This window comes from Falco rusticolus, chromosome 1, assembly GCF_015220075.1.
Source record: "Falco rusticolus isolate bFalRus1 chromosome 1, bFalRus1.pri, whole genome shotgun sequence".
Classification (NCBI taxonomy): Eukaryota; Metazoa; Chordata; class Aves; order Falconiformes; family Falconidae; genus Falco; species Falco rusticolus.
Window position 1 is genome coordinate 102,964,865 of NC_051187.1, and position 22,924 is coordinate 102,987,788.

At 46.6% G+C, this 22,924-nt stretch overlaps 1 protein-coding gene across 7 annotated transcripts; it reads left to right on the top strand.

Moving 5' to 3' along the window:
* Positions 1 to 952: 952 nt before the first annotated feature.
* PPEF2 (protein phosphatase with EF-hand domain 2) lies at positions 953 to 22,687 on the top strand. Of its 7 annotated transcripts, XM_037392439.1 has the most exons (18): positions 956 to 1,258; positions 5,665 to 5,851; positions 7,564 to 7,593; positions 9,890 to 10,017; positions 10,573 to 10,630; positions 11,789 to 11,964; positions 12,992 to 13,106; positions 14,395 to 14,441; positions 14,868 to 15,034; positions 15,119 to 15,155; positions 15,237 to 15,386; positions 16,170 to 16,505; positions 17,935 to 18,120; positions 18,798 to 18,940; positions 19,456 to 19,562; positions 20,643 to 20,806; positions 21,375 to 21,462; positions 22,071 to 22,687. In XM_037392439.1, exons 2-18 carry the CDS (start codon positions 5,791 to 5,793, stop codon positions 22,247 to 22,249), a joined length of 2,172 nt encoding a protein of 723 aa, XP_037248336.1. In that variant the 5' UTR covers positions 956 to 1,258; positions 5,665 to 5,790; the 3' UTR covers positions 22,250 to 22,687. The 7 variants fall into 7 exon arrangements, with proteins under 7 accessions (XP_037248329.1, XP_037248336.1, XP_037248346.1 ...); XM_037392449.1 differs by lacking the exon at positions 7,564 to 7,593 and having other exon boundaries at positions 958 to 1,258; XM_037392476.1 differs by lacking the exon at positions 11,789 to 11,964 and having other exon boundaries at positions 963 to 1,258.
* The last annotated feature ends 237 nt before the right edge of the window (positions 22,688 to 22,924 follow it).

The following is a 22,924-nucleotide window of genomic DNA, read 5'->3' on the forward strand; positions in this document are numbered from 1 at the left end:
CTCAGGCCCAGCCACAGAACGGATCATGGAAACGTGGGGGTTTTGAGATTTAAACAAGAAAGGAAACTAGATTTCAAGAAGTCTTAATATGATTTTCTTTTGCTTTTTTCTTTTAAATTATTTTCTTAAAGAAAGCCTTGCACTTCATCCATTTATAAAAGTTCAGACTTCCTGATTGCCAGCAAAATAAAGCCTTTATGCCAACTTGAATAGATTTTTTGCTAACCAAAAGGACACCTATCTTTCTGGTCTTCGTTTAATGACAAGCTAAAAATATAAACACTAAGAAAATGGCAAATGACACATCTTACACACTAGATGATTTAACCCGTGAAACGTGTTGAGCTGCTTTTGTGTAAGAGTTGAAATTTGATAGAAATGCAGAGAGACAGGATTGTTAATGCCTTAAATAAAACTGTCTTAACAGTGCTGGAAATGTGAAAACGTAGAGCTCATTGGTTTTGGAGGATTTGGGTGGTTTGTGGTGTCCTGTTTGTTTTTAAAAGAAGGAGGATCATTTCTCCTTGCGTGAATTGTTTGCTGATTGTCCTTCTGTTTGAGATTTCATCTGCTTTGTGCATTCGCTTTTTGGAGTCTGGGAAGTAAACCAGCTTTTCTGCTTTCTCAAGCCAGTCAGATTCATGACTTAGTTCTATTTAATTACTTAACAATTCTAAGTTAAATACATTATCCTTGCTTCTTCCACCCTTTCATTTCTGTAGTACAGATTCCCTAGCTACAAAGCCCAGAAGATTTTTCAGCTCAACATAGGGAGCAGGTGAAACCTTTTAGTTCTTTTGCCTGCAGGAGTTTTGCATTTGGCAGAAGGCAACTTGAAAGTGTGTAAGAGCTGACTTAAGATGAGAGAGGCCAACATGCCGTATTTCTCATTCATAATCCTTTTCAGTAATCCTAATCCATTTCAGATCTGTAGCCTTTCTTAAGTGTCACATGGGAGAGGATTCTTAAGGCTGCTCAAAACAACTGCAGTAAATAAATCGAAGAGTCTGTGCTTGTTGCAGAACAGCGCACACATTCTGTACTGTGGGTGCTGAAAGACCACGGCACTTTCTGCTGCGTGCCCAAGGGAACAGCTTACTTGATGATTTAGATTTTGAAGAGGGGTTTCTGAATCAGTCATCAAGCAAATCACTTCAGGGATCAGTTTGGGTACTGAACAGAAAAAAAATATTGTTAAAGTGGAGACCTTCTGTTGTGTCTACCTTAATAAGTCCATGAGTTAGAAATCAGTGGCAAGGTAAGTTGCTTTTTTATTTCTCTGTAATGATGTTTTGTGTTCAGAACTAGTTACTTGGCACCCATAATTTGAGGTGAAATATCCTTTTTGTACGTTAAGCTGTATAAAACTGCAGTGACGAGTTTTCTATCTGAAATTCCCCTTTTTGGCCCTGCAGTAACTGTGCAGGTGCAGAGGTCAGTGCATGTGTAAAATAAAACAAGCTTCACCACCTTGTTTCCAGCTGCAAGACATGCCGAGTCTAATGTACACGTGGGTCATACATAGGTATTTGCTCTAGGAGAGCAAGGCAGGATCATCAGTTCCCTTAGTGCTAGCTAGCATTTTTATTCTTGGGAGAAGTATTTAATTTTCTTTCTTTTTTTAAATTAATCTGTAGCTTTTAAACAGCTCTTTTTCTTTTAGCAGAAATTCAAATTTCTGTTTCCTTCTGGCATCTCTTCCAGTTATTTTCCTTAGTAAACTTTCGGTGAGTCTGTTGTATCCTATTGTGCCTTCCATGTTCTGCTCATGTCTTCCCTCAGTTGTTCAAATGTCCATAAAATTGTCAAGTTAGTGGGGGCTTGGCTGTGCAGGTGATATGCGAAGCGTGTCATCTTCCCTGGGAGCCCCGCTGTTCCGGAGTTAGCTTCGTGTTCACTTTGGCATTCCATGCAGGAAGCCTTTGATTCGTGGGCGTGGAGCACCAAACTGCACAGATCTATAATGTGGACAAGCTCAGTGATGCGACGCAGTGTGTGGGGTTTGATTCAAAATGCTGTCACCTGCTTTGGTTTTGACAGAGCTAAAGTAATACTTACAGTAAGTCAGGAGATTTACTTAGGCTTTTGTTGTTTTGGGGTGGTTGACACAAATGGATTTGTGCAAGTTTTCCTTTAATGAGTTTTATGTCTATTATATGGTATTATTAAACGAGTCGGCAGCTTGTGTTTTAAAAGCTGCAAAACCAAGTATGTTATCTGTTGGCTTGGGAAGTGTATGTGGAATCTGGCTTTTCTGTGTTTCTCCTGCCTTCAGTAACGCTACCTCGGGTGAACAGGGAATGTGCGTCTTTTCTATGTCTGTGTTCTTCTGCTGAGGCACCGAACTTTCTTGTTCCGTTAGTTGTCTGTGTCTACGTGTAGCTCTTGTGCCCATGCTTTTATTGTGGTGGTAGTTCTGCTCTGGTGTAAGTGAATGCAGCAGGTTTTATCGCCTCGCTTTGATGAGCGCGTGTGTGTGCTAGCAGATGCTCTATGCAGTGGCACGTACCAGGGGAGAGCCTCGTATGAATGTATTACAGCTTCTCAGGTGTGAGGAAAGTCTCTTTCAGAGGAGTTTTTTGCTGCACCAGAGAAAATGTAAATATCTCTGCAGGAGGGGAATGGTGGCCAAGAGCACGGTGAGAAAGGAGCAGTTTAGCCGGCTGTTTTCTAGATGCATTGTTTTGTCTTGGTTGTGTAATGCAGCCTGTGTTTGAGGTTCAGCTTCATCACTGTTCAACTTCATCATGTCTTCCAGGCTGTGTCTTTATGGGCCTCTGTTCATCTTTTTCTTGGGTACAAGGTTTTAGGAAGGGGAGCGGTGCACATTGCTGTTGGGTGGATGAGGAGGGATCAGAGGTGCTGAGCAGCTGGACTGCCTCTCTTTCCTCCTTGCTCTTCCCACCCTTGAAACAGGTTTGATTCCATCTGGAGTCCCTGGTTTACTGCTGTGCGCTCCTTTGCTCAGGCTGTGGCGCTCAGAAAAATAGCAAAGTGAAAAAGTTCACAGGTCCAGGAATTGCTTGGGAGAGATCTGTTGACAAGACAGTTCACGGTAACGTAAATAGGTAGGTGCCTCTGCTTGCTCTCTGGGACCCTAATACTAGACCATTCCTCTCAGCAAGGATGGCCAAAATGTATGTTTAAAGTAGGGCCATCCAAATAACAAATGTTTGTTTTGGAGGGAAAAGAGGAAAAGTTCTATTCTGTGTTTCCAAAGGCGATCTCAAATCCAAGGTCCCATTTTATCACAACAGATAGGCAGTACCCCTGAACACATCCTAAACCAGCAAAGTACCCAACTCTGTACTTAAGTGTTTGCTTCAGATTTGTTCTCCATTTTTAAAAAGTGATCTGGAAGTTTTCTAGTTCCTGCAAAAAGTACTTTTTACAGATATCTTAAAAGGCACCCGACTCTTCCAAAAAGCTGAAGCACCCGTCTGCCTCAAGCTGGTGCTGCCAGGCTCCTGAGCGGCGCTGAAGATACATCCAGGTGCGCCAGGCTGTATTGAGCTCCAGCGGTCAGCCCTTCAGGGATTTCTCTTGGGACTGGCTTGAATTGGGTCCTGTGGACTGAGCTCCCATCAGGAGCTGGAGTGTGTCTTCTGGTGTCATTTCATCTGAAAGGAATCCGTGTCGGGCTGTTTCAGACTGCCCTGCTGGGTTATACTAGCACGCAGTAAGGGGAGGTGCTTGGGGGTGGCTGTTTCCAAAGCAAGATCCTGATACAGAGCGAATCCTTCGTGCTGTTGCTTCTCTGCTTAGCTGCTACTTGCTGAAATCTTCAGATCTGTGTCTTTGAAAAGAAATTTTTGTTTGGATAGTCGGATGGGAGTTACAGTTCTACACTCAGAAATTCTGAGCTTGAAAATTAGTTTTTCCTGAAATGGGATTTGCCTTGTATAGGAGGTTACAAATAAGTGCTTTAAGTGCTAGGGATTCCGATTTTTGTGTGCAGTTTCCATTTGAGTATTTAATGGTCTGAAAGGTTGTCAGAGTACCTGCATTATTTAAGCACAAAGGCCATAAAACACCAGATTTAATTGGGTGTAATCCTGCAGTGATTTCAGGCCGTTTCTTGACACTGATATAAAACAACATTGTTAGAATAAAACCGGAGTGATTGGTATTTTGTTGAGAGCATTGCTATGGAACCTCCTGTGGCATCACTCGTTATTGTGAAGATGCCGTCATGCTGTTGAGCATCCTGGGCAAGGTAGGGAGTTTTGGCATTTCATCTGCCTTAGAAACTCCCCATGCTGAAATGTTGCGTAGCAGGGCTCATCCTCCTGAGCAAAGCCTGCGTGTACGCACCTTAGCCAGCACCGGACACCTTCCCTCAATTAGCGTGTGTGCAGCTCTGTGGCTGTTTTGAGAAGAAAGACGTGGGTTAGGTGGAAAGAGATTGAAGGAGGCAAAGGGATGGCGGGGAGTAAAGGAGAAGGGCTTTTCCCTCTGCTGGGGAGAAGTGCCTCTGTGGTCACGCTGTCCTGTGTGACCTTTCAAAGTCCTTTGAGCTGTGGTCACCTGCTAGCACCGGGCTTAACGGTTTTACAGGTGTTTATTATCTTCCCTCCCTCTCTCAGCTTTCTCCTCCCCCAGTTCTGGGTTAGAATAAAAATCCGTGTAACTCTTAAGCGATACAGCCTGGGACCGCTTCAGCTGCAGTATGTGACTGGGTTTACATCCCAGAAGAAACATGTCTGACTGTGGATGACATTCTGGTTGTCCTCAAAGTGAGAGATTTCTGAATTTGACCTCATCTCAAAACAGGATCCATTTGCTCTGACCAGAGCTTTCCACAGTAGTAAAGTGACAAAAGTTTGGCTGTCCTGGCCTTTTATACTGGCCAGGATTGGAGCAACTAGTGGTATAATAATAAGCTCCCACACTCCAGCAGATCCATGAGGTGAGGAAAGCAGTGTTTAACAAAGCTGATTATTTTCTTATGATAGCCAATTGTTATTTTAGACTTACCTCCCCTCTACCTGTTGTACTGCAAATAGATTTAAATACCATCTGTGTGTTCATCTCTCATAATGAGTTATCCTTCAGATGGCTACATGCGTGATGATTTGTCTACATATACCAATTGTTAATGAAGCAACTTAATGACTTTTATAGTTCCTGATCAGTACTAAATTTTTTTTTCCTCCTATACAGCCTATGACTGCCTCCCATGAGCGGTCACGTGCAGTATTTTAGCACCTTTGTCCAGTTGCTTCAGCTATGCATGAGGAGCGGGGAGAAAGCACGAGGGTTCGGACGTGCAGTCTGCTCTCAGAGCTCAAGATTATTTTATTGTAGCATCTGAAATGAAGGCTCTGGTCAAAGACTGCCATATTGCTAAGCAATGGGATCCCAAAATCAGGCATGTGAAGCACTGTAAGGGTACACAAATGCCCGATCTATACATCTTCTGTACAGTTACAGTACCTGGCTATGCAATCTCTGCTTTTTTTTTTTTTTTTTTTTTTTTTTTTTTTAGGAAAGGTGCTGAAATGATTCCTATTTATGTAGCTGACTTGAAATTTGAAATAGTGGGACAGAAATCCTCACCTCAGATTGTCTAAAAGATATCAAAGTAGCTGGAAAAACCTGGTAGTGGAAGATACAGTTGGTCATCTGCTCATTGGTCTTAAGTGTTACTATCTTTAATTATAGATTCTTGGCACTGTGGGACATTGCAGCTGATTTGATTGGTGACCGGATGGTCTTTCCTGCATCTCTTCCGTGGTTTTGATGATACTGGATCAGCCTGCAATGTCCTAGGAGCATCGGTCGTAGAACATGGGATCTGGTAGTTCTGTAAATGTCAACTACAAGTACTCCCTGCAGAAGTCTGAAAATGGTGAGTGATTCTTTGAAAGGTAATCTTTTCCTGTCTGCTCCTGCACATGCTGCTGGGAGGCTGCAGTGGATATGTTTCTTTCCCGAGTTACCTGGTTTTCTTGATAGTATTGAGGCGAGGTTTTGTCTTGCAGTATCCTGTGACAAGGAGTCTCAGCTGTCAGACAGAAGACCAACAGGCTTGAGAAAAAAACGGGTGTTTAGACCAGGGTTAGATTAAAATCAAGCAAAACCTGACCAGAAATGAAGCAGCAAATAGCAGTTCTCTTTGAACTAACATCCAATGGATTAATCAGTTGCTGGCTGACGTGTGTGTCGCCATGTGCTGACAGCAAGACAGACGGTATCACCCTGCTGCTGCTGCAGGGCTCCTTTTTTAAAGACTGTTACTGGCGTAGGACTGATAAAGCAGAAGCATTAGCAAAGCCAGAATAAATCTGGCTCTGAAGAAGGTAAGATGGTGTGGCTAAGAAAAGCTGAAAAGCAAAAAGTGTGCTTTTTCCTAATTACATCAGCGAAATGCTCTTAATCTTTGCTAATCTGTTGTTTATGGCTCTCTGTATGTATGCAACGACTTGTATTTATGAAACCCTCAGTATGATAGTATCCATTTTCTGGGGGTGTGTTTAGGTCTGCTGTGGAACAAAGGGAGTTTATGAGTGAGACTTTACACATAAGGAAGTGTAAAAAAGTAAAGAGATTACTGTGGTGTTTGAATCATTCAGTCATCAGCACTGGCATAACAGCAGTATGGTGCAACCTGCAAGTGCTTTGAAAAGAAAAATAGTGATGGCATGGAGAAATAAAGCAAGCAGGGATACTGTTGTGACTTAGTCTTTTTTTGTTTGTGATTTTTCTTTGCTGAAAAACTCCACCTTTTATTTAAGTAAGCTAGGTATGTCTGTTGTCTATAGCACCAGAGTACCATGGATTTAGATTAAATGGAACGAAGACGTTCTTTACCGTGAGGGTGGCGAGGTGCTGCCACAAGGTTGCCCCTGCAGTCTGGGCGCTGCCACAGGGTGCCCCATCCCTGGCAGTGCTCAAGGCCAGGCTGGACAGGGCTTGGAGCCACCTGCTCTGGTGGAAGGTGTCCCTACCCATGGCAGGGAGTGGGAACTGGAGGGTCTTGAAGGTCCCTTCCAGCCCAAACCGTTCTGTGAGTCTGTGATTCTAAGTTCAGGGCTATTTTATGATAATGGCTTGCCTATAACAAACAAAGTGTACCATAAAACTAGTTACTTATTTAAAATTCTGCATTAGATCTGATACCTCACCTACAGTTTCCCATGGCAGTAAAACCTCTCTGAATTTCTTGCATCTGATTCTCAAAATCCTTCAGATCTGGTGATCTGCAGATGTGGAGCCACTTAGGACTTTCCACCCAAGTGTAACATGCCAGGTGTCATCCTGTCCCCCTTGTAGAAGGCCCAGAGGCTGTTCCCAATGGAAAACGTAGCCAGCAGAACTCTATTGAACTGGCCCTGCACTTGAGTGAAAAAGGGGATGGGGAACCCAAGAGAGGGCGCAGGCTCCTTTTCCATAAGCTGACGCATGAGCTACGCTGAACTGGCGTATTTTGGTTAGAGTGCTGCCTTTGGCATGCTTTCAGTAGCTTATATGATGATGTATGATTCAGTTTACTGCTTGGATCCTCATAAAATGTGGATAAATCTCTTTCTTTTCCTTTTTTATTATTTTTTTCTAAACTAGTACAAACACTGCCAGATGAAACTCACCCAGGTAAGCTGGTCAATTAGAATACCTGGCTTTTTCAGTTGCAGGGTCAGACTCTGTAAAAAGTAGTGTAAAAATCCAATGCCTCACCCATCTGGAGCTTAAAATGCTGTGAATGGTGGTATATATGCTCACTGCGCGCTTGATAACAAGTCTTTCATAGACTTTATTTTTATTGTTTTACGGGATCTAGTTTTCATTGGTATATGTGGATTCATAACTCTGAATTTCTGCTTGGCATTCATTTGAAATGCATCTGACATACCACAGTAAATGGGCATTTATCCACTCTTAGAGGAATGCAAGATATTCTAAAATTGTTTATTTTGGAGAGTGATTGTGACTGTGATTCTGGTTACATGCCAGCCAAATTACTGTACAGGGAGTAAAGCAGCTGGTGTTGGGTCTTTTATAACGGAGGCTTGAAGAGATACTGTCAGGAGAACCAAACTGCTGAAAAAAAAGCCAGCCTTTTTTAGTTTTGCATAGCTCAGCAGATCAGTAAGCATTTGCTCAACAAGATATGGGGCTCGGGCAAAGAATATCTAAGTTATTCTTGAATTAAGGCTGGCCTGGTCTTACCTGCTTGCCCATGACTTCAACATGACTCGGTTTCCCAGCTGCACAATAGCAGCAGCTCTTCCCTTTTTGTGCTCTCCAGCTCCCAGCACTGTAACAGTAGCATAATTTAGAAGGAGTATTATTTTCAATACATAAGCCATCAGGATATCTTATTTAGATAAAGGTCAGTGTTTCCTGCTGAAGTGCATGGAGGATGGTTTACGTTTTATAATTATTGCAAGCTAATTGAATTAATGTGACCTTTTTGTCTCTTGCCAGTACTTAGCAGCTCTTGGGGTAGGGGTGGGGGATTTCCTTCTTTTTCCTAAAGTTTCTCCTCCACCACCACCACCACCACCACCACTGCACCCCATTACTCTCCCTGCTTTGGTGAAAGCGGCAGTGCGCTCCTGCAAACCAGATGCCAAGGGAATACCAGCTATCGTTAGAAAGTATTTTAAATGTAGGTCTCTAGGGTAGAGCTCCAGAAATGATCAGGAAGGAACACAGAGCGTAATCAAAAGAGAGATGCCAAGTAGCAGAGCTGGTTGGCAAGGTGTTGTAAAGTAACCAGGTGGTCCAAATGGGGTCAAGACCAGCTAAGGAGGATGGAAGAGGTTCTAGAGCAGGGGTCCTCAAACTTTTTAACCAGGGGGCCGGTGCACGGATGAAGCGGCAGGCAGCCATCTGCGGCTGCTTGGTTTCCCCCCCCAACCCCCGGCAGGGAGGGGGGGTCAGGGGGTGTCTGTAAATACCAGGGGCCGGATTGAGGACCCTGGGGGGCCGTATCCAGCCCGCGGGCCATAGTTTGAGGACCCCTGCTCTAGAGGTACCTAGAGTTCTATGGCAGAACTTGGAAAAGGAAATGGGAAACTGCACCAACGTACTTCGCTTTAAATATGCACACACCCCATAAATATGCATTTTTAATGAAAAACACTGGAATTGGGGAAATGCAGAGGAATGGTTATGTTTTAAAGATCAGGGCAAATAGGCATCATTTGGAGGGAAGAGCGTGGTACCAGTGCTGGCTGTGGATTGAACCACGAGCAGGCATCTGCAAATTCCTGGCATTTCATTCCTTCTGTGTCATTCAGTGGCCAAAGATCTATCTCCCTCTTCACTGTGGGTGTTCATTTTGTCTTTATTTTGTTCCAGGGTAATGGTATGTTAACACTTATGCTAGAACAGATTCCTTCTGAAATTTGTCCAGAACCACAGAAACTGAGGTATTATTTGGCTTAAAGGCAGGCAGGCAAACCCTGTATTTTTAAGGCTCTGAAAGGGGACTCAGTGTCTTGTTTTCCCCCAACTCCTTGTGTGGCCTCAGTCAAATCTCTGGTCTCCTGAAGCCCCAGTACCTAGACTGTAAGAGAGGCATGAAAATGATCAAGGTAGATAGAAAGGGAGGAAATTGTCTATTAATTCTGAAGAACGTGTTTGATATTTACACCCTAGTAAGCTGTCGGTAACGCTGGTGCTGAGGAGCCAGCAGTGATGTTTAGAAGCGCTTCAGTGGTCTCTGCTCAAGCAGGGTCAGATCAGCCTCTTGTCATGTGGTGAAAAGGAGTGGGTGTTTTGTTATCCTCAGTATTTAGGCATCAGAACACCTTTCCTAAAAATTAGCTCCTGAACAAGAAAGGTCCCTCTTCAGTTTTCAGGGTCAGGAAAGGAACGGTAGCCGGGTCCCTCGGCTGCAGCCACCGGTGCTCAGCACGTTGGTTCTGTTTCTGTCCCCTAGCTTTCAAGGCAGCTGTCTTGATCCAACGGTGGTACCGGCGCCATGTTGCTCGGCTGGAAATGCGCCGGCGTTGCACCTGGAGAATCTTTCAATCCATTGAGTACGCTTGTGAGCAGGATCAGATCAAGGTAAAGCACCAAGGAAAAGAGTATGTAGGAAAATACATAGCAGGGTGGTTTCTTGTGCCACAGTCTCAGTCGTTTCTGGCTACTGGCTGGTAACCCCACAAGTGCTTCAGTGGGCCAAGGACTGGGCTTCCTGCCCCTTTTTAGCCTGTTGTTTTCCTGCTTATGTCTGATGAAACCCTACTAATGAGTCTTGAAAGCAAGCCATAAGGACCATTTACCATTGTTTTTCCTGAGTCCAAACACAATAGGCAAGCCTAGTTAGCTTGTTATACTTTAACTTTGATTAATATTCTCTTACACGGTTGCTTTGCTGTCAGGCGGGGAGAGGGCGGGCTTGTAGGTGTACTTCTCTCTGTATGGCTGAAGGTAAAGCTGCTGCTTTGACTTCATCACAAGATACTCAGAACTGGAGTTGGTATGCTGTGATTTGTGGTATGTACCAAACAACACGAGAAGGGCATAGATAATACTTCCAGAAAGAAGGTCATGTTAAGTTGCCACTCTGCAGAATTTCGTTCCAGGCTGAATGACGATGGGCTCTCTCTCTTCTCACAGCTTCACAACTTCTTCAGTTACCTCGTGGACCACTTCACGCCAAGCAGCAGTAAAGAGAGTAAGTTTCTATGTGCCATTGATAGATACGGCGCCAGCAGCTCAGACGGTTGCCCCCTGTATGCTTCGTTGCCCCATGCTGGCCCTTCAGGATGGCAAAGGGGGCCAAAAGTGTCTGGCATCGGGAATTTGGATAGGGAGTGAATTGTCTGGAGACTGTCCGAGCTGTGTGAGGGATGTGAGGCAATTCCTGCTCCTTAGGAGCTGGAAGGGGGAATAAAGCTCAGTATGTTTTCTACAAGCAGTATTAGAAATGTGCCTTTTTTCAGTGATCCCTGGTAACCAGGGCTTTGCAGTCCATTTCTGAAGCAACAGAATCCATCTTCAGGGAACTGTGCTCTAGGGTGTCTGCTTTATATTTAGTCTCTCACTTAAACTGGGGCATTGGCGGGGAGAAGTGCTGTAGGAACCAATACGGTACCTTCCTGAGCCTGCAGAGAGCATTGTAAGTTATTTGTTAGTGCTGGGAACGTGCTAATACGCTTAGCTCTGAAATCTGATGGGAGTAAGTCAAAATTAACTGTTTGCTTTGCTGATCATAACCTGCTGAAGTGCTTGCTTCTTTCTTTCAAACTGGCACCTTTTTTCTCACACCCACCCCACGCATTTTACAGCAAAGCTCTGCTGAGGAAAATATTTCTTTTCAGTGTCTGTATAAAACAGAACAGTGATGTCCTGTTCCTTGAGTTAGGCTCTGAGGTGCTAAAGCGATAAAATATGACGTGTTTTATACAAATTTTGTGCAACACTGAGAATGTTGGTGCAAGCTTAGAAAAAACAGTGGGACTTAGAAGATAGTTCCTTATTATACAATTTGCTTTTGCATGTCATTGGAAATAAGATTTCAATTAGCCATGGCAACTGGTGTCCATCTGGCTTTACCAGAGTTTTGCAGAGATGAGCATAGCTGCCAGTACTGCTGGACACAGAGCACGTGGAAACTTCTCCCTGCAGCCTTGTCCCCACTGCAAATTCTGTACTGGTGTCAGACCAGGAACTAGCCTCCGCCACTGCTGTGGCTCATGGGCTCTAGCCTAACCAAACACACCTTGCCTTTAGCAAATTATAAGAGTGGTGTTTTGAGCCAACTTAACTTTTTCTTCTCTTTCTTTTCTTAAAAAAAACCACACACAACCAAACCGACCAATTTGCCACCCAGGGGATTTTATCAGTCGCATGTTCATAAGCGGGGAAAGCTTCAAAGAGGCAGAGCTGGAAAAATACTGTGACTATGAATCCATGGAAGTGCCAGACTCCTACACTGGACCCCGTCTTTCTTTCCCACTCCTTCCTGACCAGGCGACTGCCTTGCTGGAAGCTTTCAAACAGAAACAAGTAAGGATCCCAAAAGGAACCACGCTTTCCCCTTTTCTAGGCAGGCGTGTAGGACAGATAATTTGCTTTTAGCCTTCCTAACAAGCTAAGCTGCTTGGAGTATAACGAGCTGGCAGGCTGTTTTAAGCAAAGGGGGATGGAAATGATACGATATTTCTACCTGCCACAGGAACTTTTTTCCCTTCTGAAAATGCAGTTCTCAGAAAATGGAAAACTTTTTGGAGGTGTGCATTGATATTAACCAGAATTTCATTTTAAAAGAAAAAAAACAACACAACAGTCCATGTTGAACCATTCTGTCATTTTCTTGTTGCAATTCCTCAATTTGTTAAAAAACTAGAGGATGGTCTAGATGGAAGCAGCTGATTAAATGTATGTTTTGTGCCATGCAACTTTGACTCATCTAAAATGTAAAGCCCAGAACAAATTCAGCAGCACTAAGACAAGTCCTTGCACCATTGCAGCATTCTGCTGCCATCCCTCAGTCAAGGCGCTGAACTGCAAAATAGGCCAAAACATCCCTTCTCCAAACAAAAAAACTTCTAAAGCAGAGGTCTCTATCGTCTCGACTAACATTAAATACCTACTCCCTGGCTTTGAGCGAACATATTCCTACGGGACACGTGGCTGCTCACAGGCTGGTTTAATGTGGAAAAGCCAAAGATAAAGATCTAGAGGAGCAGCTTCTTACCTGTGATACTGGGCTGGAAGTTCTGCTGCTCTAGCAGGTGGTGTTGCCTGGCAGATATCGCCTTGTCCACAGGGTACTAGGGCTTTTGGGTTCTCCTGCCTGCCCTACCAGTGCTGAGGCTGGGCTGCTTTGGGTGAATATCTTCTGTCCTGCTGTCTCCCAGTATTTGCCTCATCTAGTTTGTAAGCCCGTAGGTCAGCACCGAGTGTCATCCCAGCGAGAGTTTCTGCCATCCCGGCTACCGTGGTGGGTCCTTGGGGCCTTTGCAGACAAAGCTGTGCTGCTGCTCCGAGGTCACTGATTTCCTGCTTTAATCCCTTCGCTTTCTCCTAGTAGCAGCTCCATCCTCGCTATGTCTTAAACCTTCTGCATGAGACCAGGAAGCATCTCAAGCAGTTGCCAAACATCAGTCACGTCTCCACCTGCTACAGTGAGGAGGTCACCGTGTGCGGTACGTCTGGGTGGGAGGGCACCGTGCGGTCTCTGGGGCAGAAAACCCACCTGGAAGGGTGGGAAAGATACAAAATGGTAGCATCTGCATGATGCCCTGCTCTGCACCAAATGCAGAACACAAATGCAGTCTGTCAGCAAAATGCATGTCGTGTTGAGAGGCGAGTGGGGCTGCCTAAAATATCGGGGTTACGCTGGGATGCGGTATGTGAGCTGCTACAAAGACCAGCCTGGAGAGAGGAGGGAGCACACTTGCATCGTGACCCTATTTCTGCTTGATCTAGAATGGGTGGGGGTGTTGAGGGAAGGTGGTTTGTCTGTCTGTAGTCTATTTGGGATACGTCATTTACAAACCCTGCCCCTGGATGGTAACATTCAGCTTGCACAGCCTGCTGTAGCAGTGGTGCTGGCATGGTGATCATACAAATGCAAGGAGAGGAGGAGGTATGAATGGAAGAGGATGTACATTCGTCTACGGGAAGGTGAAAGGTGCTAATGATGGCCTGCGGCTCTTAGATTTGTTACACATTACAGCAAAGATTTAAAGCATTACTCAACTGGATTCCAAGTTGTCTCTGTCCTGTTGCCCCAAACTTGGAGTTGTTTTACCAAACCACAGAAACTGCACCCAGTCGACCTCAAAACTCAAGTAATTTTCTGTTCTGTCCTGTGGCCTGGGATTATTCAAACAACAAAGTCCTGAAGCTGTTTTGGCTGAGCCTTCATTAGCAGCAGTGTATGCCTGCAGATCCAGATTGCTAATATGTCTTTGCATCCTGTCAAGTAAATTTGAAAGAGACAAAGCTTTTCACCAGTATTTTCCTACTCTAGGATTAACGTTTAAACTTTGAGATATTTCTGAAATGAGGTACTTAGCACAGACTTTTGCATGCAGTCAGCTTCTGGAAAACAAACCTCTCTGTCCAATATCATGTGAGATGAGAATTTAGTTTAGTATTTTGTATGCACAGCTTTCTCCCACGTAATGATTGAAGGCAGTTTCTTGTGCCATGTTGCGTTATCGTTACAGATAAATGAACAAAGCTTCTGAATCAGAGTCTTCAGAAGCTGTTGTAGGTTTTTTGCTGTCCTTCCCAGGCTTCAGCTCAAGCCTTTACATCATGTCCTTTTCCTTCAGGCACACTGCCTCGATGTAAGGAAACCTGTACCTTGAACTTCTCAAAGTATTTCAGTGGTCATTAATTTCTAGAGGAGATAGTTCCTAGGAAATTATTTTTGGTGTCTTCTTAAGTTAAACATACCGTGACTTTTCTTTTTGTGCCTGTTAGGAGACTTGCATGGCCAGCTGGATGACTTGTTCCTCATATTTTATAAGGTAGGCACTGTATTTGGAGAGGGAGGCTGTCCAGGTGTTGTGAGAGGTATCGCATGGATAATGCTGAGAACTGTTTGCAGAATTGGGCCCCTACATGTGATTCTCCAGCTGTTTGGTTAGTTTAAAACGGCTTCACAAAGCAGCAGCTTATTCCTGACTTTGATATCTGATATATGTGTACGTTTGGGAAGTGCCAGTGGACATTTTTTTTTAAGTGCTGATACCAATGGCAACCCTTCCTGACTGCCAGCTTTCACTTTTCAGTGCCTTTGCCACTGGGAGCCTACAGGATAAAAATAAGAGTCAGGATCTATTGTACAAGGTAACCTGGGACAAGAGTGAGCAAGCGTGTGGCTGGCGGAAGGGAGGTTTGTGGACATCATGGGCAGGGCTCTTGTAACCCCCACCTGTTCCTTGCTTTTACAGAATGGCCTTCCTTCCCCTTCCAAGTCCTACGTGTTCAACGGGGACTTCGTAGACAGAGGCAAACAGTCCCTTGAGATCCTCATCATCCTCTTTACCTTCCTTTTGATCTATCCAAACGAGGTTCATCTCAACCGCGGGAACCATGAGGACCACATGGTCAACTTACGGTACGGGTTCTGTGTGGGGCCGATAGCGATGTCAAGTGTGTCGCTGCAAAGTCCCACTGAACTTGCTTTCTCCTCTTCCTTTAGCTATGGGTTCACCAAGGAAGTAATGCAGAAATACAAGGTAGGTGTATGTTTCTGTCTCCTTTACTGCGTAAGAGGTGGACTTAGGCTTGATGCTTCATCTTTTCTCCTGTCCTCCTAGGTGCACGGGAAGAAAATCTTGAAGATGATTCAGAATGTCTTCTGCTGGCTGCCCCTGGCCACCCTGATTGATCAGAAAGTCCTCATCATACACGGGGGCATCTCTGACACCACCGACCTGGACGTGCTTGAGAAAATTCAAAGGAACAAAGTAGGTTTTATTTCCTAGATATTGCAAGAGACAACAGTGTTGCTGATTTGTGGTGAGGAGCTTATTTTCCTACATGTCAACCTGGCTGATAATGAGACAAACCTAAAGGATGGTCTTCCCTAGATAAGCTGTGTTTAGGTAGACTTGGAGCGGATCACTTTGCTTTAATAGTGTGTGTGCAGGGGGTGTGAAGGGAGAAAGCATTCTTGGCTTCTGGAAGGTGTAAGGATCATAGCCAGGGAAGTGGTAGGTAACAGCACAGGTAAATCAATGTGCCGGTGCCGACTGTAAAAACACAGTGATGAAGAGACTTTGTCCCACAGTTCCTTACCCTGTTTTCCCCCCACTTTTCCAGAAGGATTTTGATAAGTCATTTAACTTGTCTCTGCCTCACCTTCTAGTGGAGAAATGCTGCTTCCCTTCTCCAAATGGAACGACAAGCACTAAGCTTAGTCACGAGTCCTTCCCTTGTTCTGCCACCTGGTTCCCATTGCACATTAAATCCATGTACGCTGCCTTTTGTGAAGCATAAAGTCCATGAAGGGGAGAGAGACAGATGTGTAGTCAGGATGGATGTGGGGCCTCAGCTGTAAACCTGGAACAGCACATCCGAGAGGATAGCACTAGTTAGTAATCTCCCACAATTAATCGGCATTTGATGGCAGCGAAGGGAATTGAGGCGGGGGTCACTTGGCAGCCTGCCAATGGAAGGTGCTCGAGCTGGAGATGTAGCTTTCCAAGCCCCAAGTGGTGCGATCAGCTCTCTTCTCTTACCTCTTTCAGTTCATTTCTGTATTAAGAGGGAAGAAAAGAAAGGATTCGAATAGAAATGTGGAAATACAGGAAATAAACAGGGAGAGCAAAACAGAGGCCGACCCAGCAGAGAAGGAGGCAGCCCCCAGCTTGTTTCCGCAGCCCCGGCCAGCCCCCGCGCCCAGCATGAGCAACAGGCAGGAGTTCTCTCGGTGGGTCCGGCAGACGGTGCAGGAGCAAATCGAGTGGTGCCGCCGGCTGGTGGACATCAGCGAGTCAGAGGAGGAGGAGCCCACCTATTCCAGCATGGTCTCTTTGACGGATCTGGACGGGTCGTGCAGGACTCGCGAGGAGGACTGGAAGCAGGCGAGTAGTCCCAGCAAGGCCCCGAGCGGTGGGCTGGGGGTGCCTCTGGTGTTCTCTGAGATGAGGAATCTCAGTACAAAATCCATGGGTCAGTGTCTGCAGGGGGGCTTTTGTGCTTTATAGAGCGGAGTTACAGAGCAACTCAGTGCTGAAGTGCCAGTGGGCAAGGTGCTGGGGTTTGTGCTGGTTCGTACCTGCTGCTTGGTATGCCAAGGCGGGCTGGTGTTCGTCGCTCAGCGGTAAGCGGCCAGGAGGGGCTGCACGGTGCGCATCTGAGATCTGCTGCTCGGGGGTGTTCTGTTGGATACCCGCACTGCATCCAGCCGTCCTGTGGCATGGTTCCCGAGCGACTGGAGAGCTGTGTACGAGAGTCACATAGGCCGCGTGCAAGACTGGTGCCAGCTGCTGCTCTGCTGGCGCCTTTCTCCTACCCTTGCAAGCCAGCCTCTTCACCGGGCTTTTGGCTCTCTGTGCTCAAGGCTTCGTCCCAGCATTTGCTCCTAGCACAATCCTCATCTGCTGTCGTATAAATAAAACTGCTGCTCAGGCACTGAGTGAGGCAACAGGCTTCCGTGATCCACTGCAGGGGAGAGAAAAGAACAGACAAGACTGGTTGTAGAGCCCAGCGGTTCTATCGCTTGCTGCGTACATGGGGTGCGTGAAGCCAGCTCTGTCTGTAAGGAACGAGCACATCTCCTTTGTTGCTGACGGAGTCGCAACCTTGGGCACAAGGAGCAGCCTGAATATGTGGTTTTACCTGGGCTGCACCGCGAGGCAGGTCAGAGCCTGGCAACTTGGTTTCTGTTTGTTAGAGCAGTCTGTCTGTAAGCCCTTTCTGGGCGCTCTGAAACCATCGTTACTTACTTCACGTTACACATGGCACACCAGATCGGTATAAAGCTATATATCGAGGTCAGGGTTAAAGAGATTAAACTCTAATCCAAAGAGTGGTTACTGAATCAGCACTTACTTGCATTTCTGGAGGCTGCAGAATGTCCTGGTGAGAGAGCAAAGGAGTTTAATGCTAAGCCTGCTCACAGCCTCAGGATCTGCTGGGTGTTCTTGCCCTGGGACCTGCATTTTGGGATGAAGGAGGACAGGCAAGACTCTGAGATCTTAGAGGCAGCAAAGGGAGAGCACGTATCAGGCCTGATTTTACAGACACCCCTCTTCCCCCAGGTGCTTTGGGTGTGCTTGTAGCTCCAGGCCATCAATATTGTCACTCCTATGGTGGCCAGGTCTGTGCCAGTCCTGTGGAGCAGCACAGTGGCTCAGCTGGGATGCAGGAGATATCTCTGCTTCCCTGCACTATGGTAATAGCAGCAGTCCAGGGAGGGAGTCAGAGACAGAGCTGTATTTGCTTAGTAAAATTTGAGGGATAATGTCTGCTGGGTGCACTTTATTCAGTGAATTTTTCTAATCCTTTCAGGTTTTAGACATCCTCTGGAGCGACCCCATGCCTCAGGAAGGCTGCAGAGCAAATACAGTGCGAGGTGGCGGCTGCTACTTCGGGCCTGACGTGACACAGAAGATCCTCGAGAAGCACAACTTGCAGTTCCTCATCCGCTCCCACGAGTGCAAGCAAGAGGGCTACGAGTTCTGTCACAGCCGGAAGGTCAGTGAGGGTGAAGGATGCCTGGGTTCCCCTCCTGCCAGGGTGGGGGTTCTCTGGTGGCTTGTACAGCTCAGCAACAGGACTTTGTTAAGTACACATAGAACGGTGGAACAGCCTTGTTGGGAGTTACTAAGTGTGTTCCTGGCTGAGGTCTTAAGTCAGGACAGTCTGGAGCCACCTACCTCATTGGGGGCAGCTGTTGTGCAGGCAAAGCGTGTCCTGGCGCGTGGGAGCTGAGGAAAGATCCGAACCCATTTGTGCCATCGCCCCTGCTTAATGCGGCTGTTTCTGCAGGTGGCGGACAGGAGGGTGTTGCTAAGCTGCTGCAGCAACATTTTGCTCTCAGAAGATTCAGAGTCACTTCGGTGACTTCAACAGGAGCACTTCTGACTCCGCTCACTGCAGCGGAGAGCAGAAATCTGTCGGGCGAGTACAGTGAAATCGCAGGAGCCCAGCGTATGGCCAGATCCGTGTCAGACCAGCGCTGCCCTCCAGAAACTCCCGCCTGCAAGGCTGCTGGGCCAGTCGCCACCTTGCTCTTCCTTTTCCCCATAAAACGTGGTGCTTTCACAGTCTGTTGACTCCAGATGGGATTGGTTGTGTTGCTTTCACTGATACGTGTATATCTAATACAGGGTGTATTTACTGACTGTAATGCCTCTCTTTTTGGGGGTTAGGTGCTGACCATATTTTCAGCCTCGAACTACTATGAGATTGGCAGCAACAGAGGAGCCTACGTGAAGCTGGGACCGGACCTGGTTCCCCATTTTGTTCAATACCAAGCCAACAAGACGGCCCACACTCTCACCATGACCCAAAGGCAAGGCTTTCCGCTTCCTCTGTATTTACCCAGGGAAAATTCTGGAAGGGAAAACTACGGGAGCTTTGAGAAAGTTTGACTGCGGAGCTGAACTCTCACAGGTTGCTTTACTAAAGAGTAGGGCTGGAGGAGGATTCAAGCTGTGTGCAGAAATTACTGAGGGAGGCTCAAGGGGTGAGATGTGAGCTTTACAAGATTGGAAAGGGGCTCTCTTTTACAGACTGCTCATTTTCCAGCTTCTCTTTTCAGTGTCAAGTTCTAACTTTTGACCCTTGCCAAGGTTCCTTTCTGCTTTGTTACTTCGCACTCATGCAGGGATTCGCTGCGTCAGCTGTGGGGAACCGTGCTCCAGGCGTGCAGCGCCTTGTCACGAACACCGAGACGCAGCCGTAGCTGTGCAGAGCAGTTGTCGGGTCCGGGCAGTTCGTGGACAGGCCAGAAGACTGGGAAGGTGTAGCTTCTCTTGCACTTGTGGCAAGTCCTTCACACGCTCCTCTCTTTTCTGCATCCTCCAGAATCAGCAGAGTGGAGGAGTCAGCCTTTCGAGCCTTGCGGGAAAAGCTCTTTGCTCACACCTCAGCCCTCATCAGCGCGTTCAAGGCCTACGATAAGGACAATACGGGTAAATCTGATCCACGGGACACTCAGGTTAATGCCCTGGTAGGACAGGGTGGGAGCGGCTAAGCTGAGTGTGTGGCTGGTTGGGACACTCCTCCCCGATAGCTGTCAGTGACTGTCACACAGGGGGGCTGTGTCACACCTTGCCAGAGCGTTGGTTGGTCCCCTTTGCTGTTACTCAGCGTCCCTGTTGGGAACCTGCTAATGCCTCAGAGTGGCGTTATAGTGAAGGGGTGTTGGAGAAGGAAGAGGTGATTAGCCTAATGTATAGCTATTTAGGCTTGGTACTAGTAGAACCCTTTGGAACAGGAGTGTCAATGCAGAGTTGGAAAGGACAATCTGGAACACATCTGTCACGTGTCACTTGGGAAAGGCTGCGTGGTCTCTAGGGCCCCTTCATCCCTGGAGTCCAAAATCACTGGGAAGAGGAAAGCGAGGGATGTGCTCTGTGGCAGCCGCCTCTGTCAGAGCCTTAAGGAAGGAGCTGAGAGTTGGTAATGCTCTGGCTGGCAGGAGTGCTCTGCATTGCTGAGATCTGTCCATTTGTGGGCTTGGGGAGAGAAGGGACACGGTGGTGGGCAGAACTGCTTGCTTGTGGGTGGGACTGCTTTCTTGCTTTCTTCCTTGGCGGCAAAATTGTTCACATAAGTCCCATTCAGCTGCTACAGCGGCTGCTAAACTAGCGGCTTTTCTACATTCCTGGGTCACTGAGGATGTACTAGTGCAGTCGTGTAGGTCACAATCTGCAGGGTGACCCTGGCTGTAAGCCACAAAGATATAATCAAACATCCAAAGTTAAGGGTCTCCCCATTGTTATTTGCAGTCCCACAGCCCTGATTCGTGGCAGTGACGGAAAGCTCGCTGAGGCTGGGGGGACCAGCAAGTGCGCTTGTGCCTGCAGTGGCTGATGTCGCTATGGCCACGTAGGGTTTTTTCCTGTACCAAAGTACTCAAGTCAGTACAAAGTACTGTCAGCAGCACAGCAGACTGGCCGTGCGTACTGCTCTAGGCTTTTTACTTGCCTTCACATGCTTTCAGCTGCCCATCTCTCGGAGGTCTCCATGGCTCTCCCTTTTCCTTACAGGAAGGATCACGCTGAGCAACTGGGCGACGGCAGTGGAGTCAGTCTTGCGCCTGGGATTGCCCTGGCGAATGCTGAGACCGCAGCTGGTGCGCAGCACGGTGGACGGCATGCTGGAATACAAGTCCTGGCTGGATGACCTGGCCATGGAGCAGCGGAGCCAAGAGGTAAGGATTCACCCCCTTCCATCAGAGCGGCTCGCCAGAACCCCAGCACGTGGAACCAAGTATGGTACGAAAGGAGAGTGGATGGATCCTGTATAATCCAAAATCCTGCTGAAGTCAATGGAAAAACTTGCATGAATTCAAGTAGTCCAGAGGCATTCAGGCCACTGTAGAAACAGATGATGCACGTGAAATCAAAACCTGGAGGTATTTTTGAATGCGAGCTTTTGAGTAGGAAAACTATATTCCATTCTGAGCCGCAGTTTCTTAACTACACCCAGCAAAACCAACTCTGCAATAGTTTAAAACCAGCCCAAGTCACTGCCTTCCCTGTTAGCTCAGAAAAGCTGTTTGGAATTGACAGTGTTGTAATGATGTGCTGTAATGCAGAGCTGCACAGAGGGCCCAGTCATCACAGTCCTGTGTCATAAAGCATGCGTGATGCAAAGGGCATTGCTGGCAAACTCTTGAGAGCAGCAAACATTTTTTATTTTGGGAAGGTCTGCAGTAACTGCTCAGGGAAAGCAGAGAGTTGTCAGAAGGGCGGGACTGTGACCATGTTGTCTTTCAGCACATCCAGTCAAGCTTGCTGGAAGTCATTTATCGAAACAGATCCAACTTGGAGACCATATTCAGGATCATAGACAGAGATCATTCAGGTAAGCAGGTGTGCAGAGGGTGTCAGTCACGGCGTTGTATTCCATTCTACTATGTACATATGTGTCAGCATGTCAGCGATAAAAGTGTTCATTTAATAGTTTAAGGCTTGGGTCTTTCTCCTCCCTCAAGAGCTTTGGAAATGTCATTGCACGTTTCCACGAACGTGATGAATTTGAAGGCCTGTGTGCAGTCCAGGTAGACAATCAGTAATTAGTTGTTCTGGGGGAGCTCAGTGGAAAAAAAATAGTGATGACAGTAATGCAGCATACTCAGGATCTTCAGTGTTAACCCACTTTCAAGCAGTCATCGCCACCAAATTACTACAGGAAAGAGAAAAATACAACAGTCTTTGCCTTCTTTTCTTCTCCCAAATTGTATTATGTCTCTTTACTGCTTTCAGTTGTATCTTAGTCAGTGTTCTCCATGCTAGCAAATTTAGTTGCAGCACGTGAAACATAGATTATGAGGGATTCCTTCGCTGCCTTTAGGATATGCAGGCAGCAAGGGTGGGACGAGGTCAAACCTGAGCAGGGGTCCCTCCTGGCGTGCTGAATGCAGCAGTGCCCGTGGTGACCTCGCACTGAGGTGGCTGTGTCTTCCTTCGCAGGTCTCATCTCATTTGAGGAATTCCACCAAACGTGGAAGCTGTTCAGCTCCCACATGAACATTGAACTCACGGATGACGGCATCAACGACTTAGTTCGCAGTATTGATTTCAATAAGGACGGAAACATCGACTTCAATGAGTTCCTAGAAGCCTTCCGCCTTGTCAAGCAGTCACAGTAGTGAGGACCTGCTGCCTGTTGCCACATCCAATGCCTTCACTGCCTGTGAAGCCAGGGGTACGGCTTCCGACCTAACCGCAGAGCCTGCCTGCAGATGTGAAGCAGGGAAAGGGAAGGCAGGTACCTGTAGCACTTACTGGCTGAAAACAGTCAGCGCTGTAGCCAGCTGCTGTGATCCATTTGAGGAAGGTAACGGGTAAAATAGAGAAGCTGCGCTTCAATTCTAACCATTTTTAAAAAGGAGCTGTGTTTTAAGTAGAAATTCCTGCTCGAAGAGAAGATGCAACTTATCTTGTCAGTGCACACGCTGGAATGTTACAGGGCTACTCAAGTGTAGTAAAATGGAGGTAGTTATTCTCTGCAGGCAGTTTTTTAACAAGGTAGCAACTGCTAGAGCACAGCTTTCATTTTAATAAAGTTTTTTTTCTAGATTGCTGGCTCTGGGCTGTTCATGCCTTCTCTCGTTGTCAACTCTGTTCACAGCAGCGCCGTGGTAGCGATAACACCTGCTGCCCCCTCCGTTGTTCCTTTGCTGCAGTAAGTTTGTTCCACAAGTGCAGTGGAGCAACACCTCGAACAAACGATCAGTCTGTCACCAGCCGGGGGGCTTTTTTAAGAAATCTATGGAGCCCAGTTCTTCTACAGAGACCAGTTCTACAGAGACCAGAGTAGTAGA